This window comes from Saimiri boliviensis, chromosome 9, assembly GCF_048565385.1.
Source record: "Saimiri boliviensis isolate mSaiBol1 chromosome 9, mSaiBol1.pri, whole genome shotgun sequence".
NCBI classification, from domain to species: domain Eukaryota; kingdom Metazoa; phylum Chordata; class Mammalia; order Primates; family Cebidae; genus Saimiri; species Saimiri boliviensis.
In genome coordinates, this window is record NC_133457.1 from 30,356,305 (window position 1) to 30,368,569 (window position 12,265).

At 37.4% G+C, this 12,265-nt stretch overlaps 1 protein-coding gene across 3 annotated transcripts in view; it reads left to right on the forward strand.

Moving 5' to 3' along the window:
* Positions 1–12,265, forward strand: part of MYNN (myoneurin) — a 16,696-nt gene continuing 4,431 nt past the window's right edge. For 2 of the 3 annotated variants that reach the window (XR_012519175.1, XR_012519174.1), the window contains exons 1-8: positions 1–733; positions 1,555–1,849; positions 3,229–4,022; positions 4,737–4,896; positions 6,543–6,721; positions 7,526–7,609; positions 8,675–8,761; positions 10,789–11,101. Coding sequence is in view for 1 of the 3 variants with exons in the window: in XM_003924958.4 (XP_003925007.1) it covers positions 1,584–1,849; positions 3,229–4,022; positions 4,737–4,896; positions 6,543–6,721; positions 7,526–7,609; positions 8,675–8,761; positions 10,789–11,051 (1,833 nt within the window). In the remaining 2 variants the exon portion in view is untranslated. Of the gene's footprint in view, positions 734–1,554; positions 1,850–3,228; positions 4,023–4,736; positions 4,897–6,542; positions 6,722–7,525; positions 7,610–8,674; positions 8,762–10,788; positions 11,198–12,265 lie in introns of those variants that run through there. The other variant, XM_003924958.4, reaches the window with a different exon arrangement.

The window sequence follows — 12,265 nt, forward strand, 5'->3', positions numbered from 1 at the left end:
CAGGAAAACCTTTTCCGGTATAAAGCCCACCTTCCTCTAATGTTGCGCATGCCCACTGTGCCCAGCTGCTCCGCTTTCGAGCATCCTAGACTTCTGCCACCAGGTAAGGACATCCTAGAAGCTGAGCTACAGTTGGCTGGGGCACACAGAAACCTGGGGGTGCCAAGAGTTTCCAGGTACGTAAGCGGGAAAGGGGTGCCGAGTCTCAGCTAAAAAAAATCCCCCATGGCAGAGATCCGAGTACACATGCAGCAGTTTCCAAGGTGGGGGGGCCGAGGAAGGGGAGGATGATGGGAGAAGACGAGCAGCTACAAGCCCCCGCACGCAGTGCGCAGCTGGCTTCTGGAAAGAGGCCCGCGATGCAGTGCTGCCCGGCCTCGGCGCAGAGCCCCGGCGGAGCGCCAGACGCTGACTGCCCGCACTGGAATGCTCGCGATGAGAAGACAGGTGGAGTACTGCAAGCGAGCGAGCCTTCAGCTCTCGTATCCATGACGCCTGCTGCTTTGGGGGACCCCTGGCCTGCTGGGAAGTGGGTCTCTGTGGGCCATCCTGTCCCGCCCTTGCCGGCGCCGGACCCCCACGGCCCCGGAGCCTTCCTCGCTGCCACGGGTTGACAGAGCCGGACGTGACGCTACCGTGGAAGGAAGGGAGGGGCGGAGCGTGCCGCGGTGACGTCCTCCCAAGATGGCGGAGAGAGAGTGAAGAAACTGTGTTCCGTCTTGGGTTGCTATCGGTGAGTTCCTACTTCACCCCCAGCTCCCCAGCCCCGCTCTCTCCAGATCACTGGCCATTGGAGGGCAGGCTCCTTGGAGTTCCGGCATGGGTCGGGGCGAAAGTGGAAGGCTTGGGCTGGGCAGCCCCGGCGGTGGCCTGGGCCACAACCTCTGCTGTGGGAATTCGCGGGAGTGGGAGCTGGGCAGAGGGCAGGGCGGCAGAAGCCGAGGAGGGACTGGCTTTGGTTGTCACTCTCGGAAGCCGCCTCGCGTGGAGAGAGAGAGGGGGGAGAAGGTATGGCCTCCTCGGCGCGAGTGATGGAACCTTTGACAGCAAGCCTTGGCAAGCTGCATTCCCCGCTCCCTGGGCAGCCTCCTCGCGTTTTGGAGAAACTGCACTAGGGAAGCTACAGGTTTCGATGATTTGAGAGCAATTTTTTTAAAACTCGAACTGTTCTCCCCCTATCAGCCCCAAGAGATCATGTCTTAAGTTGTTTTAAAATTTTTTTTGTAACATAAGTTTGTCTGCTGAGCTTGAAAATCTGAGGGTTCAACTGATGTAAAAGCGTCAGGTTTTGCGGTGCTTTTTTCAGGTGATAGAAGCGTTTCCATTCACCTTCATTTATTGATATGTCTAAACGTTTGTGTTAGTTGGTCAAGGTAAACAAAGATAGAAAGGCACTCATCCCTTCATTCTTAACCGTGTATGTTTGATAAAGGTTTTCAAGCGGGGGTTAGAATTGTTAAAGTTACGTCTTCTGTCCCTTCCCTTACCAGTTGCTTGGGTGAACGTTGACGAAAACTTACGGTTACTGATTTACCATTTCTTTCTGTCTTTTAGATCAAGGGTAAAATTCCATTGATACCAAAATGCAGTATTCGCACCACTGTGAGCACCTTTTAGAGAGACTGAACAAACAGCGGGAAGCAGGTTTTCTTTGTGACTGCACCATAGTGATTGGAGAATTCCAGTTTAAAGCTCATAGGAATGTGCTGGCCTCCTTTAGTGAGTATTTTGGTGCGATCTACAGAAGCACTTCTGAGAACAATGTCTTTCTTGATCAGAGTCAGGTGAAGGCTGATGGATTTCAGAAACTCTTGGAGTTTATATACACAGGAACTTTAAATCTTGACAGGTAAAGTACACATTTTATTTTCAGTTATAAAAGCTAGTCAGTACTCTTCACAGCTAAAGTAGATTTGTATTTTTCCCATTCATTCTCTGAACTCAAATTCTTCAACTATTTATGCACACAATGTTTGTTTTTATAAAGAAATCAGTATCACTGATTGGGGATAAGCAAGCAATATAGGCAGAAAGCACAGATATTAAACAGTAAGATTTTTAATGAAACAAAGCCTGTGATTTATTTCACTTATGTAAACTTGAACATCAAACGCAATGAATTTTTCTTTTTCCTTTTTCCTTTGATACGTGCTCACTCTCACCCAGGCTGGAGTGCAGTGGCGTGATCTCGGCTCGCAGCAACCTCCTCCTCCCAGATTCAAGCGATTCTCCCACCTTAGCCTCCCGAGTAGCTGGGACTACAGGCGTGGGCCACTGCACCTGCAAATTTTTTTATTTTTGGTAGAGACAGGGTTTCACCATTTTGGCCAGGCTGCAAACACTAAATAAACTCTAAGTGACTTCTAGTTTCCCATTGCTTTTTGGTCCTTAAATTCCTCTGGTCTTCTCTCTCTCTCTCATTCTCCATCCCTTACATCTTAAAGTACTTGAGTGGAGTGTAGATGGGGAAGGAAAAACCTCTGTGCTCATATAACAGTGCCGCCATTACCAACCATAAATAGTGTGCAGAACCTCTTCCTGATCTTGATTCTGGAAAATAACTTATTTGGGAAATGAATGACAGTGACTCCTGTTACCTCTATTAATCTACCAGTACTAATACTGAAGTAAGGTCAGAGATGCTAGAATGCTTCTCTAAGATGCTTACAGCTGTCACTGCATTAACAAGAAGTGGGTTTTGAGGAATCGATAATGCAGGCACTGTGCCTCCCCTGTATAATAAGCCAGGGTGATTCACATAGGCAGTGAAGTTTGGGAAACATAATTAAAGTCCCTCACAGGGGAGCAGGAGAAAATAGTAGGAAACAACTGTCATTAGACTTTTCCTCTTGCCAATCCAGAAAAGTTGGTTGCTATCTGAAGAGGCCTCTTGTCTTGATGAAAGGAATGAGGTAGGGAGGTGCCAACAGCTATTTTTGTGTTCTAGGTTTTTTAAAAGCCAGAAAATTTAACATTTAATTTTTCTGCAGTAGTTCATTGACAGCTGTGAATAGCCATTATCCATCTCTTGAAGTTCTGTAAAATTGGAGATTTTTACCTGAACATTATTCTGAATGAATTTATAAATATATTTTTCTCTTAGTTATATGCCTTTTTCAGCATTCTACTTCATTAGGTCTTTAAAATACATTGAAATATATATGCAGCTCTGTTTCAAAAAGTTTTTCTTTGATCAGAATATTGTCATGTAGCCTTGTTTCCTTACAGTTGGAATGTTAAAGAAATTCATCAGGCTGCTGACTATCTCAAAGTGGAAGAGGTGGTCACTAAATGCAAAATAAAGATGGAAGATTTTGCTTTTATTGCTAATCCTTCTTCTACAGAGATATCTAGTATTACTGGAAACATTGAATTGAATCAACAGACTTGTCTTCTTACTCTGCGAGATTATAATAATCGAGAGAAATCAGAAGTATCTACAGATTTGGTTCAGGCAAATCCTAAACAAGGAGCATTAGCAAAAAAGTCATCTCAAACAAAAAAGAAGAAGAAGCCGTTCAACTCCCCAAAAACAGGGCAGAATAAAACAGTGCAATATCCCAGTGATATTTTAGAGAATGCATCTGTTGAATTATTCCTAGGTGCAAATAAACTGTCCACACCTGTCGGAGAACAAGTTGCACAAATAAATGATAATTCAGAACTCGAATTGACATCGGTTGTGGAAAATACTTTTCCAGCACAAGATATTGTGCAAACTGTTACAGTGAAACGGAAACGTGGAAAATCACAGCCGAACTGTGCTCTGAAAGAACACTCTATGTCTAATATAGCCAGTGTCAGGAGTCCTTATGAAGTGGAGAACTCCAGAGAAGAGCTGGATCAGAGGTATTCCAAGGCCAAGCCAATGTGTAACACATGTGGGAAAGTGTTTTCAGAAGCCAGCAGCTTGAGAAGGCACATGAGAATACATAAAGGAGTCAAACCTTATGTCTGCCACTTATGTGGAAAGGCATTTACCCAGTGTAACCAGCTGAAAACCCATGTAAGAACTCATACAGGTGAGACGGGTGTGTGGGGAGATATAACTATTTTTATACTGTGACTAAAATAGTATATTTTTATAGAGAGTACTTAGCACACACTACTTGTGACCAAAATTTGGTATATTTTTCTATTCATCAAAATATTTAACAGTGTTAAACTATTGAAAATTTATTTGTAATTGTAACCCAGTGTTTAATGGCCGTTTAAGCCCTAATGCATCAACTGTTCATACCATTTTCCCTCAAAATAAGCATGTTCAATCTAACTTACCAAATATTTAACAGAGACAAAGACATTAAAACTGATAAAGAGAAAATGCAATTACAAATCAGGCCAATTTTCAGATATTGCCAGCACTTCTCATTACACACTTCTTAGACTTTGTTGACCTTTGAACATATTCATTAGAATTACACATACAGTGTTTCCTCAGCTTCTACAGGTACCTTTATTTTGCATGTCCTCTGTGTGGCAAAGTATGAGCACACACTGGTACTTTTAGATTCGTACTTTTAAAAATACTGTATGTACTTCTCTCATTGTGAATTCAGAAACACTAATTCTACTGGTGTTTTCAATGGTCTAGAAAGAGATTTTGTTAGTTTTCAGTTCTAGCAGTAACATTTTCTGAATACCAAAGCTAGTATTGTTGATGAAATCTTATATGTCTTATGAAACTGAAACACTATTTTCTTCTAAATATAAATTGTATTTACTTATTCCTTTAGGTGAGAAGCCATACAAATGTGAATTGTGTGATAAAGGATTTGCTCAGAAATGTCAGCTAGTCTTCCATAGTCGCATGCATCATGGTGAAGAAAAACCCTATAAATGTGATGTATGCAACTTACAGTTTGCAACTTCTAGCAATCTCAAGATTCATGCAAGGTAAAAATCCAGATTAGTTGTTTGATCTTTTAGTCTTTTAATTATCATAGGCTTATGAATAGACTATTACATTAGAATTCAGGACAGTAGAATTCTTAATTGTGGTTCCACCAAACGGTGTTAACACATTCAAGGAATCACAAGGAAGCCATGGTAGCTGATAGGAAATAAGCAGGCTAGGGGGAAGCTACTAGGAAATAAAGTCAGTCTGGTCCAGAAATAAGATCAGAATGGTCCAGAATGCAATTTAAGAGGATAATTCAGGCTGCTATAGGATTATAAGAGTGGAATCAGGGTAAACAGGAATCTATAGATAAAACTCAAGCAAGGGTGATGGTAGTTCAGACCAGGGTGGTAGCAGTAAAGGAAATAAGTAGTAGTAGATTCTGGATATATTTTTAAGTTAGAAATAACAGAATTTGCAGACAGATTATATATGAGGTCTGAAAGAGAGTCAAAGATTATTCTGGCAACCCCTATAAAGATGGAGTTGCCATTAACTGAGATGGAGAAGGTTTGTGGGTAGAACAGCTTAAGTGGAAGTGCAGGAATTTAGGAGTACAGTTCTGAACATGTTAAATTTGAGATTACTTACGCTTCTGAATAGAGATGTGCCATAGATAATTGGTTATCTAAGTCTGCAGTTCAGGCGACTGGTCTGAGCTGAAGATACCAGCATCAGCATATGACAGTATTTAAAGCTATAATCCCAGATAGGGTCACTAAGAGAGTGAATGTGGACAGAAGAAATCAGAAGATGGTCCTGAGGCACTCAGATTTTGTGAGTTCTGGGAGATGGTGTGAGAACCAGCAGAGGTAATAGAGGAGGAAAACCATGAAAGTGGGCTGCCCTGGAATCCCAGGTGAAGGAAGTTATTCCAGATGGGCATGATCAAATGATCAATTGTAAAATTCTGTAATAGGGAGATGAAGACTGAAAATTGACGTGGATTTAGCGAAGTGGGAAGTCAGCTGTGCTCTTAACAAAAGCATCATTAGTAGAGGCTAGTAGAGAAGAAATGGTAGTAGAATACTTTGGAGTCTCAAGGTTTTGGTAAAGGGGAGCAGAGAATAAAGAAGCAAGTAAGGTCAAAGGTCTTTTTATTAATATGGGAGACATCAGTATATTTGTATACCATAATCCAATGGAGTGAGAAGCATGGATGACAGAGGATTGGAGAAATTGCAGAAGTGATATTAAGTAGGTTCTCAGGTAAACAAATTGGAATTGATGGATTCGGATGAACTGTCATCCTCATGTTATATGAATTTTTCTCAGTGAAAGCAGGGATGTCAGCTGAGAGTGACAATGGGCGAAGAGAGGCTGATGGTTTGAAGAGAGTTTTGATGAGTCAAAGAGTGACTAGACTCATGAAAATAATTGCCTGCAGTATTAGGATCCCACTGATAACCTTATAAAGATCATGGAAAAGCTTTTTGAACTGATCTCAAAACTAATGTTTTGATAGTAGCTAAAGTATTTGTTTCTGGCATTGTTTACACTGAAACAACTACTGATTTTAAATACATAGTCTTGGCTTGTTAAGATGACATGAAATAAAATGTGTAAAAAACTTTATGAAATCTTGCTATATAGATTGACCTCCAAATTGTTTTACTTAAACTTTGTATTTATTTACTAATAGGAAGCATAGTGGAGAGAAGCCATATGTCTGTGATAGGTGTGGACAGAGATTTGCCCAAGCCAGCACACTGACCTATCATGTCCGTAGGCATACTGGAGAAAAGCCTTACGTGTGTGATACCTGTGGGAAGGCATTTGCTGTCTCTAGTTCTCTTATCACTCATTCTCGGAAACATACAGGTAAGTTTGACAGGGAGAGACTGCTTAAAATAAAGTTACAAATAAAAGAATTTGGGCCTTTACCAAAAGTAGATTGGAAACTTTATAGTTAGATATCTCTCTATACTTCTGTAAGCTATGTTTATGATTTTCACATATCTGTTAAACATAAAAGCTGACTTATTTTCTAGAGTAATGCAAGGTGGGTGAAATAAATTATGTAACTTACACATTAAAATCAGTGAGATAATTTTGATAATTATAACTTGCAATGAGATGCATTTTGTGACTTTAAAAAATCTTTTCAGCATCCTAAAGCGTCATCTCCTATGGTTAGGGTTGGGGAGTGGGTTTGGGTCAAACATTGATTTTTTTAACTTCTTAGGACCTTTCCTACACAGATTTTCTGAGATAATTCAGACGCAAAATAGCATCTGAATTGGAAGCAAACTGTGTTTTTAGGGGATTTTTTAAAAAGACTTCCCTACTTGCTTTTATTCTCCTTTATTAATGTAGTAGATAGCAAGAATAGAAATGTGAGTTTATGAATTTATATGTTCTTAATCATATAAAAATCAAATTCCTTGCCCAAATCATCTCTATTAGAAGGGACATTTGCAGGAATAAAGTTTTAATATATGAAAACTTATGAACAGTATAAAATAATGACTAATATTCATTTACTTGGATCACTGAAAATACCTCTGAAGTATAATAGAGAGGTTTTAAATAATATTTCAGAAAAGCTTACTTTAGGTTATTTGTAATTGATAAATATTATATTGGTATAGTACACCACTTCGCTATCTTTTATTTTCCATCTAGGTGAAAAACCATACATATGTGGTATTTGTGGGAAAAGTTTTATTTCCTCAGGAGAGCTCAACAAACACTTTCGATCCCATACAGGTCTGTGTTTAGGGAGAATGTATTACTTTTTGTTCTCTCTTAATTTCTTTTTATGTAAATCTTGACTTTTAAGCCATTATGGACTATATGGTATCTAGTCATACTATACCTATAGCAATATTTTATATTTACATCTGTATAAATATCAACTTATTTGCTTATCTTTTTTTTTAGTTGTTTGGAGTATGAATTAAATTTGTTAAAGAATTGTGTTGATTTTCCAAGAAATATGCCAGATAATCAATAGATTTTAAATGATTTGGATTAAATTGCACAGATATACCAAGAAATGAAAAGGAATAGGTAATATCAATATAACATCAGATTTTCTTATTAAACAGTGTTTAGTATGCAAGTTTTAGGAACAAATTTTAATTTTGACATGTTCATTGTAAAAATAGTTTGTAAATTGTATGAAGAAAATATTGAATGTAAAAATTTTTAAAACAAAGGAAAATGCCACTTTGAAAGAGTACTATTCTGACATTTTCTTTTTAAAAATTCCTCCTTATGATTCCTGCCTAGAATAGTATGAGTACTTAATTGAGATTGAGTAAGTTTTTGGTGACTTTATATTCTCATGTGCTTTAGTTTACACCATAAAGAACTGAACAGTTCTTATTTTCAAAGAAGTATAATATTGTAGCATGTTGTCAGTACGTTTAAGTATTTTCTAATTCTTTAGGTACCTGAGAACAGAAACAATGATTATTACACATACTTTCCCACAACTATATCTCTTACAGTGTCTGGCATATAATCGACACTCACTAAATATTTCATAGAAGTGCAAAAATAGGTTTTTGTTTATTTGTTTTAGTTTGCAAGTAAATTTCTTTTCATGAAAATGTTCCCTTTTTCTGAGATACAGATGTTTTGTATAAAGGAGTGACTAGGTTGTGTAGAATCTTTTGTTTCACTATATTATAACCAGGTGATTGATAATTTAAAACCAAATTTAAACACTATAATAATTTTTGCCTTGTGTTCATAAACATTGATATTTTTGTCTTAGCTAGCAACTTTTAAAATATTGAAGTTTAAACTTTTTAATTTGCTTTTCAGGAGAAAGACCATTTATCTGCGAATTATGTGGAAATTCTTACACTGATATTAAAAATTTAAAGAAGCACAAAACAAAAGTCCATTCTGGTAAATGCTTGTGTGTGTGTGTGTGTGTGTGTGTGTGTGTGTGTTTTAATATAATTTGGTGCTCATATTGGTGCTATTCCTTAAAATGTTGAGATGAGATGTACATTTAAGCAGTTTAAATTAGATGTCTATTTTGAAAAGTAGACATCTACATAGGAGGAAAGTAGCTTTTTTGCAGAAACATTCAACTGTGGATTTCTTTTCATATTGAGCCTCTTATTTAAAAAATACTTGAAACATTTCCTCCTTTTAAAACGTGACTTAGTAACAGTCCAAAGCATGAAGGAACATATAAGTAAGCTATATGTCACTGTTCCTCATACTGGAATCTGGATAACTCAGGGTTTACTATGGTTGTTATGGAAAAAAGGGGGTGTTACCAACACTAATCTAGAAATGTTTAAGAGGAAATAGGGAAACTGGTTGCCCTACATTGTTATAATATATCAAAATGGAAAGCCAGACCCCAAGGTTTGAGTCTGTTGGTTAAAATGAATCCTTGAAAAGGTTACCCTGTGCTTACCATTTTATCTGTCATTATTAGAAATGACACTAGGTCCCTCTGGTGTGTAAAGATGATAGTAAGTCTCTTAAAATAAATATAAACATCATAACTATTAAGTTAGAAACATCTGAAAACTGTAGTAAGTCATTAATTTAACCACTTGTTAAATTTCTGTAAAGTATACATAACTGTTTAGGGAATATGAAGTTGAACAAGGCATAGTTCTGGTACTCAAGAGAGCTTACAACCTGGTGTTTGAGACCAGAAACCTAAATAAATAATTACAAGGGAAAATGTAGTACCTAACACAAAAGTACTAAAGAAGATACTAAGTTTTTCTGAGGTAAGTACTAGAAAAAGCTTAATTTTAGGGAACTTGAAGGTTGGCGATTTCAAAAATGGAGATGGGAAGAGTGAATTCATGCCAAGCAGAGAACATTGTAAAGAGTCAATGGGACAAGAAGGAAACCTTGGCTAGTTGAAATGAAGATTAGCTTGGGAAGAATACACATAATTACAGTTTTAAGAAAGCAAATACGCAGTTTTGTCTACCTAACAAGGACAGTGAAACTGAAATCATGTTGATACTTTGGAGTAACAGGAGCATGTTAAAGCCATTTGAAAATTTGAAGGCAAAAGTACATCTTTCGTCAATGTGCTAATTGCTCCCTTGAGTAGAGCAGAATTTCTCACCTGAAAATATATGAAAGTACCAGACATATTCTGAACTCGCAGAATAATGTAAACTCATTAAAAGCATTCAATGAACAAATAGAGTATTTCTTATCACTATTCAGTACTTTGAGGGAGTTAGAGTATAACTTGACGTTTACTCTCAAAGAATTTCCAGTGTAGTTGAGGATTCAAGGTATATCTGAGTAGAATGGCAATAAGAGATAGACGCCACAAGGCAGCATGTGAAAATTGACAAATGTGTGGTAAAACAGCTCACCCTGTTCCATTCTTAATCAAGTCCATTTTGTTTGTTTGTTTGTTTGTTTGTTTGTTTGTTTGTTTTTGAGACGGAGTTTCGCTCTTGTTACCCAGGCTGGAGTGCAATGGCGCGATCTCGGCTCACCGCAACCTCCGCCTCCTGGGTTCAGGCAATTCTCCTGCCTCAGCCTCCTGAGTAGCTGGGATTACAGGCACGCGCCACCATGCCCAGCTAATTTTTTTGTATTTTTAGTAGAGACGGGGTTTCACCATGTTGACCGGGATGGTCTCGATCTCTTGACCTCGTGATCCACCCGCCTCGGCCTCCCAAAGTGCTGGGATTACAGGCTTGAGCCACCACGCCCGGCCTCCATTTTGTTTTTAATGGAGTTAGTGCTTGAACTTAACCTTGAGGCTCAGATTGAATTTACATAGATAATGAGGAGGGCATATCTACAAAAAAGAAACTGCTTGAGTAAATGTATGGAGGTTGGAATGTAATTTCTGGGAATGGTAAGTACATTAGTCTACCTTAGGGGTTTAGTTTTGTTTTTGAAGATAATGAAAATTTTTTTCCCTTCCATTATAGGTGCAGATAAAACTCTAGACTCCAGTGTAGAGGATCATACTTTGAGTGAACAAGATTCCATACAAAAGAGTCCTTTATCAGAAACTATGGATGTGAAACCTTCTGACATGACTTTACCATTAGCTCTTCCACTTGGGACTGAGGACCATCACATGCTTCTGCCTGTCACAGATACTCAGTCTCCTACATCAGATACATTGTTGAGGTCAACTGTGAATGGATATTCAGAACCACAGTTGATTTTTTTACAACAGTTATACTGAATGTGAGGAATATGGAATTGCTAAGATGTCATTGATAGCAAACATCTCTGGTAAGGTGCATATATTCATATTAAATTCCCATTCATTTGAGTTGTTACCATTATTTTTCATTCACTGAAGTAAAAGCACCTGATGCTGCATCACAACTGCAGTGTTTGTTTTTATTTTTGCCTTTTATGTCTATACACACAGCTTTTTAAGGAATGAATTATATAGCACCATTTTGGATGGATGAGTTTTATTTTCTTTTAAAGCTGCCTTAATTCCATTTTTATTTTGCATTTAGAATTGCCCTTCATTTACTACATCAGCCAGTTAATGTGATTCTGTTTTGACCTGTGGGATTTAAAAATTTTACTGCCCTCAGAATTTAAGCAAAATCCATGATAGTATCAGCCCAAGAATGTGTTGTTATTTGTAAGCCCCACAGAACAATACATAAACTATGGAGAAAAAATAAAATTTCATATTTCTGCTCATGAAAATTTAGTTACTGAGTAAGAATTGTGCTATTTCTCTATTAAATATATTCTGTTAGAGATACCTTTTCTAATGAAACAAAAACATATTTCTCAAAATCTAGAAAACTGCATATAAATTTTTGTTCATTTAGGACACAGTATTCTGGAGAAAACCAATGGTCAGTACTTTTGGTTTGAGTTATTTAAGATTATATTTTCAAAAGGAACTTTAAATAGGTAATTGGTGTCTTTATCTCAGCAAAGACGGTTTCAAAATTTGATTCAGTTTGTTTTATTCAGTTTCTAGAATATTAGCGATGAAAATATACTGAGTTTTGAAATATTTTGGCAAGCCTCTCTTATGCCTGTTAGGCCCTTTTTAAAAGAAATACTAAATTCCAAAAAGAATTTTCTAGATATAAACTTAATGCATACTAGAAATCACTTGACTTCTAAATTTGGTACATTTTATTGGGTAAAGAGTTAAGAAATTAACTTCAATTATAAGTAAACATTTTGAGTTAGCAGAAAGCCAGCTTATTAAATATTTTATATTTGAGTTTTCTATAAGTTTTGGGTTTGTTAATTTTATAAATTAAACCACAACTTTTGGTAGTTGTGGTAGTTTCACAATGGTCCATTTCCTTCAAAATGAATATAAAAAATTCCTTATTATCCCGATATTTGCACCACTCATCCCTGTACCACTTTTCTCACATATTAATTTATTTCACTGCCTGATCTTTGGATATG